The following is a 6,514-nucleotide window of genomic DNA, read 5'->3' on the forward strand; positions in this document are numbered from 1 at the left end:
GGTCAGGAGGTAGAAACATTTACAATCAGTAGAGCAATGGACAAGAGAACAACATGATAAATAATGAAGGGCATTGGAGAAATAGAAAGACATAATGAAGATCAACAATATTTTAAAAGCTTTAGGGGCATATTAGCAATCGTTCAGAAAGCAAAATCCCTCAATTTGACATATCACTCAACTCTCTTTCCACTAGATTCTATCAAGGAAAACAGTGGAAAGAGTGGCTCCATTTAACTTGCCCCAAATGGAAGTCATTGTTAGCACCGCTCCTCCTCCTAACTTTCCCTGTCACCACCCATCCTCCCTTTCCCACAAATTCCCCAACCTTGGTAATATCCTGGACTCCTCACTCTGTTTCCACATCTGCCTATTCCTCTCCACCCAGGCTGCTTGCCTTGGTTCAAACTCTTGCCTTATTGGGGCTATTTTGTCAGCCTCCTCACTGGTCTCTCTGCCTCCGGCCTCTTTCCCTTCCAGCCTCTACTATTTGCTACTGCATGGATCATCTTTTTGAAGTATTGCTCTTTGGACATCTCTCTTCAAATCCCCCAAGAGCATCTCATTTCCCTCTGCACCAAGCAAAAATTTCTCAAATTGGCCTCAAGGCTCTCAATCAATGACATTTATTGATGTACCTCCCCAAACTCTCCCCATCTCACTTCAGTCCTCTTCACTCACTGCTCTTCAGCTCAATTCTGTCTCCATCCCCAGTCACACTGTTCCAACCTGCCACTCTCCCTCTCCCCACCTCATCTGACAAGCTTCAGCTCTTTCCAACTTCAAAGCCTTCCTAAAGATAATAATAATGTTGGTATTTGTTAAGCGCTTACTATGTGCCGAGCACTGTTCTAAGCGCTGGGGTAGACATAGGGGAATCAGGTTGTCCCACGTGGGGCTCACAGTCTTAATCCCCATTTTACAGATGAGGGAACTGAGACACAGAGAAGTTAAGTGACTTGCCCACAGTCACACAGCTGACAAGTGGCAGAGCTGGGATTCGAACTCATGAACCCTGACTCCAAAGCCCGCGCTCTTTCCACTGAGCCACGCTGCTTCTCCAATCTCACCTCCTCCAACAGGCTTTCCCTGATTAACTCCCAATTTTCCAACTCATTATCCACCTTATTTAATCCTAAATTGAATGGACATTGGATTGGGGGGGAGGGGTGTGAAGCTACTATTTCAACAGCTAATAAAATGTTCAACCAAATAACCCAAGCCTTTAGGCCAGACACCATCATGGGGATAATCACATATCTCAAAATGACAAGTCTTATGCACATAAAACAGTGCTCGGCACAAAGTGCTTAACAAACACCATTATTATTATGTCTAGTCAACTTTACCTTTGATACTTCAGGGTACCATTACCGTGTTCTGTAAAAAAATGGCTAATTTATACCATAACACTGAACACTATGCCCAAATGTAAGAGGTGGTCATCTTATGGAAAGGGTATTGGCTAGAAACGAAGGATTGGGTCCTATTCCTGTTATTTTAAGGTAATAAAAGGACAAATGACAGCAAAAAATTAAAGTTGTCACCTTTAATGAAATGATTTTGGAAACGTAACGTACATTTCCACGACACCAGCACAACAGTTTTCGGAGCCACAGTAAGTTACACAGAATTACATCCGTAATTTATATTAATGCCAACGTTTCAAGCGGCACCTTGTTACATGGCGAATAAGATCAAGAATGCAACCATCAAACAAAAGAGACCCATAGCTTCAGACAGGGCGAATCCCAGGATAGCGTATGAGAACAGCTGCTGCTTCAGGGAAGGATTTCTGGAAGAGAGACACAGCATGTATAACTTACTTTGAGGCAAGCAAGAGTTTCAGTGTTTGGCAAAAACTGAAGGGCTAAGCTGTTAGAAGCTTTGAGACGTGACCATGAAGAAATGACATCGATTTGGGATGTTGCCATCTAACAGAATATTGTTGGGTTTATTAAGATGTGCCTAGATATCTGCTTAAGGCATCACCTCTAATAATCAGTTATATGGATTAAATGCTTTTAAAAAAAAAAACCCACAGAAATTGGATTGCTTCATTTATAGTCTCTTATTCCAGGAGCCAAATTTCCCCTAATCAATTTAACTGACTGGGAAATACATGAATAAGGCAGCTAAATTGGGTAGATTTTTTTAAAAAAAAAGAGAGAGAGAGAAGGAGAATGCACCAAATTTCTAATCTTTTGATACTTAATTTTCAGAACTGGAGGGCCTAACTGATAAACCATTTGAGGTATAACCAGACTGCATGCAATATGTATACAGACAATAGGATTACCTGGCATAGCCAATGATGAGGCTTCCAAAGACTGTTCCAATCCCAGCACCAGAACCAGCCACTCCTACTGTGGCCGCGCCAGCACCAATAAATTTGGCAGCAGTATCAATGTCTCTGCTGATAGCACTGGTCTGGAACTCCCTTAGTGCCAGCTGAGACACACTGTTCTGGGTCCCATTGAATACTGTGCTGCCCTAAAGAAGTCAGGACAAAAATCAAAATCGGCAGTTGTACTGTGAAGTGACATTATAGGATAACTTTCGGATTCCACTTGTGTGGTCATAGGTGAAAAACTGACAAATGAGAATTTGGCGGTAATTTTAAATTGTGCGTTAACTTGTGAACCTCACAGAAATTAAGATTTTCTCCCAGTAGGTTGGTATTTTTTCCAATAAAATGACCGCCCCATTACAGAGTGGTATTTTTTTCACAGACAGGATGCTAAAAATACACAAAAAATAAAGAGTCATTAGTGTGGGGAATCGTTATTACCTCTCCAGTCCTGACCTCTGGCCGAGACAACACCGATGCAGAAATTGGTCTGTAAAGAACTCTGGATCCAGTACGGAGCTATTAAAGGGAAAAAAGAGCTCACTTGAGTGTTGGCGCTTCTGGAGGACACCACTGGCCTCTCTGCACCCCGAGTTCGGGATCGTCAAACAGTCTTATGAACACAGATCATTCACATTTACAAAGGGCCACATGTTCAGTTTACAGCATTTTGCCCCCCAGATTTATGACAGCAGTCTTGGTTCCATTTTGGATTCCGGAGGCAGTGCCACACTTGGGGGTGTCTCTGAGCCATCTGACCCATTTTGGGGGAGGGGGGTGTCATTTTTAGAGAAGCAGCGTGGCTCAGTGGAAAGAACACAGACTTGGGAGTCAGAGGTCGTGGGTTCTAATCCCGGCCCCACCACTTGTCAGCTGGGTGACTGTGGGCAAGGTCACTTTACTTCTCGGTGCCTCAGTGACCTCATCTGTAAAATGGGGATGAAGACTGTGAGCCTCCCGTGGGACAACCTGATGACCCTGTATCTACCCCGGTGCTTAGAACAGTGCTCAGCACATAGTAAGCACTTAAATACCAACATTATTATTATTATTATTATTATCTGTAAAAGGGGGATGAAGACTGTGAGTCTCACATGGGACACCCGATAACCCTGTATCTCCCCCAGTGCTTAGAGTAATGCTTGGCACATAGTCAGCGCTTAAATACCAACATTATTATTATCTATCAAATGGGGATGAAGACTTTGAGCCTCACGTGGGACAACCTGATGACCCTGTATCTCCCCGGGTGCTTAGAACAGTGCACAGCACATAGTAAACGCTTAACAAATAACAACATTATCTGTAAAATGGGGATGAAGACTGGGAGCCCCACATGGGACAACCTGATGACCCTGTATCTCCCCGGGTGCTTAGAACAGTGCTCGGCACATAGTAAACGCTTAACAAATACCAACATTATCTGTAAAATGGGGATGAAGACTGGGAGTCCCACATGGGACAACCTGATGACCCTGTATCTCCCCCAGCGCTCACTAAAGTGCTCGGCACATAGTAAGCGCTTAACAAATACCAAATTATTTGTAAAATAGGGATGAAGACTGTGAGCTTCACGTGGGACAACCTGAAGACCCTGTATCTCCCCCAGCGCTTAGAACAGTGCTCGGCACATAGTAAAAGCTTAACAAATACCAACACTATTATTAATAATTTAGTATCGCTCGAGAGCGAGCAGGTTTTGGATCGGTTGGGTGGAAAATCCGATCAGGTGCGAGGGGCCGTCCCGAGGTCCCTTCCGGCCTCTGCCCTTGGCAATCCTCTGGCTTAAGGTCACGCCTCGTCCTGGGCCCCAGCTCGGTCCCGACGTCCAGGGGCAACTCGTGCGACCCCCCAAACCTTGCGGAGGTTTGGAAAGGCTCCCTTGGCCCTGGGCCGGACCCCGTCCTCCTTGCTGCAGGACAGTTTGACCTACAGGCCAGGGGAGGCCCCCACGCAGGCTAGGCCTCGGTCACCTCCCGCCCCTACATCCTGCCGTGCCCCCGCCCTTCAACAGGGAGGGGAGAAAAAGAAAATTGGGGGTGCGGGCCGGGGTTGACCCCCAAAAGGGCGGGCTTTGACCTCCAACGAGGAGCAGGCCCAGGCGGGCGGAGTGGGCCGCAAGGTCCCTCCCCGCGGGACACATTGTTAGGGGAATGATAGGTGCGGGTCCCCTCTTGCAAGCCCTCCTGAGAGCTCACCTCCTCCAAGAGGCCTTCCCAGACTGAGCTTCCCCTTTTCCCTCTGCTCCTCCCCCCACCACTGTGCTCCTTTGTATCTATTTTTATGACCCTATTTATTTTGTTAATGAGGTCCCCCCCAGCTAAGCCCCCTCTCCCCGTGCCCCTTATTACATATTTTTATGACCCTATTTATTTTGTTAATGAGGTCCCCCCCCACCCAGCTAAGCCCCCTCTCCCCTGTGCCCCTTCGTATATATTTTTATGACCCTATTTATTTTGCTAATGAGGTGTCCACCCCCCCTTGATTCTATTTAATAATAATGTGGCTATTTGTTAAGCGCTTACTATGTGCAGAGCACTGTTCTAAGCGCTGGGGGAGATACAGGATCACCAGCTTGTCCCACGTGAGGCTCCCAGTTAATCCCCATTTTACAGAAGGGGGAACCGAGGCCCAGAGTCGTCTTGTTTCTGTCCGTCTCCCCGGATTGGACCGTGAGCAGGGACGGGATGGTCCCTATCGGGGCTGGGATGGTCCCTATCAGGGCTGGGATGGTCCCTATCAGGGCTGGGATGGTCCCTAACTGTCCAAGCGCCTAGTCCAGTGCTCTGCATATAGGAAAGGTTCAATAAATCCGATTGAATGAAGCCGGAGGGCTTCGCCCGCTCACCAGGGAAGGGACGGAGATGAGCTGGGCGCAGGCCAACATGGTGCACGGTGTCGGCGGCTCCTCTCCCTCCCGATCTCTGCGGGGGGACAAAGAAACGAGGCTTAAGGTCAAACCGACCACCCCCCCTCAGCCGGACCTCACTCACCCCATCCCGGGGGTGCCCCCCATTTTGCCCTTACCCCCCTCTTTCCACCTCCTGTCAAGGCCGGGGCCCAGCAAGCATGGAGTCCCCACCCCGAGGCTCCCTCGCCCTCCCCTTACCGCCGGCTGCTGCAGAGGTCGAGCCGAGTGGTGCCGGGCGCGCAGGCGCAGTCCGCTCCTTATGCCCCGTCCAGGACCCGGATGAAAAGCGCGCGGGCGGGCGGGCGGGGACGCGCGCGCATGCGCGGTGGAGGGAGACGAGGGCCCGGTTAGGCGGGGGGAGGAGACGCTCAAGGTCACTTTGTAACAACTTTATTGGTAGCTCGTTGGGGAGGACAAGGCCCAGGGAGGGCAAAGGGCAGGGGGCGAGCCGGCCTGCCCTGCATTCATTCATTCCATCATATTTATTGAGCAGTTACGATGTGCAAAGCACTGGACTAAGCGTTTAGAAAGGACCATTCGGCCACAGATATCCATTCAATAGTATTTATTGAGCGCTTGCTATGTGCAGAGCACAGGACTAAGGGCTTGGAATGGACCATTTGGCCACAGATATCCATTCAATAGTATTTATTGAGCGCTTGCTATGTGCAGAGCACAGGACTAAGGGCTTGGAATGGACCATTCGGCCACAGATGGCCATTCAATAGTATTTATTGAGCGCTTGCTATGTGCAGAGCACAGCACTAAGCATTTGGAATGAACCATTCAGCCACAGATATCCATTCCATAGTATTTATTGAGCGCTTGCTATGTGCAGAGCACAAGACTAATTTTTCTCATCTGTCAAATGGAAATGAGTACACTCACCATTAAATGTGAGGATAAACTAATTATTCCTTTTATGTGTCTACCAACTCTCTTATAGTGTATTCTCCCAGGGACTTGGTATAGTGCTCTGCACACAGTAAGCGCTTAATAAATACGATCGACAGATTGACAGTTTTCCAGACTGTGGGGTCCACATCTCTAGGCGTGATTCTGCACTGGATTAGATCTTGCTTGACCGTCTCAGTCTAGGCTCACTTTGGGATCTGTGGGGAGGGGTTGCAGACTGAGGGTTCTCCATAGCCTACAGGTTCCCTTTGATACAACTGAAACTGCGGTACATCTGAAGCCCCAGGACTACCCCCAACCCCCAAAATGTCACCTGATCACAGACTGTTAAATACATT

At 48.1% G+C, this 6,514-nt stretch overlaps 1 protein-coding gene across 2 annotated transcripts; it reads right to left on the reverse strand.

Moving 5' to 3' along the window:
• Positions 1 to 1,534: 1,534 nt before the first annotated feature.
• ATP5MC3 (ATP synthase membrane subunit c locus 3) lies at positions 1,535 to 5,554 on the reverse strand. 2 transcript variants are annotated; one of them, XM_001514949.6, is made up of 5 exons: positions 5,460 to 5,554; positions 5,199 to 5,274; positions 2,792 to 2,869; positions 2,300 to 2,493; positions 1,535 to 1,795 (listed from the first exon to the last, which is right to left on the reverse strand). In XM_001514949.6, exons 2-5 carry the CDS (start codon positions 5,235 to 5,237, stop codon positions 1,681 to 1,683), a joined length of 426 nt encoding a protein of 141 aa, XP_001514999.2. In that variant the 5' UTR covers positions 5,238 to 5,274; positions 5,460 to 5,554; the 3' UTR covers positions 1,535 to 1,680. The 2 variants fall into 2 exon arrangements, with proteins under 2 accessions (XP_001514999.2, XP_003431237.1); XM_003431189.5 differs by lacking the exon at positions 5,460 to 5,554 and adding an exon at positions 5,378 to 5,398.
• Positions 5,555 to 6,514: the final 960 nt, after the last annotated feature.

This window comes from Ornithorhynchus anatinus, chromosome 9 (assembly GCF_004115215.2).
Source record: "Ornithorhynchus anatinus isolate Pmale09 chromosome 9, mOrnAna1.pri.v4, whole genome shotgun sequence".
NCBI classification, from domain to species: Eukaryota; Metazoa; Chordata; class Mammalia; order Monotremata; family Ornithorhynchidae; genus Ornithorhynchus; species Ornithorhynchus anatinus.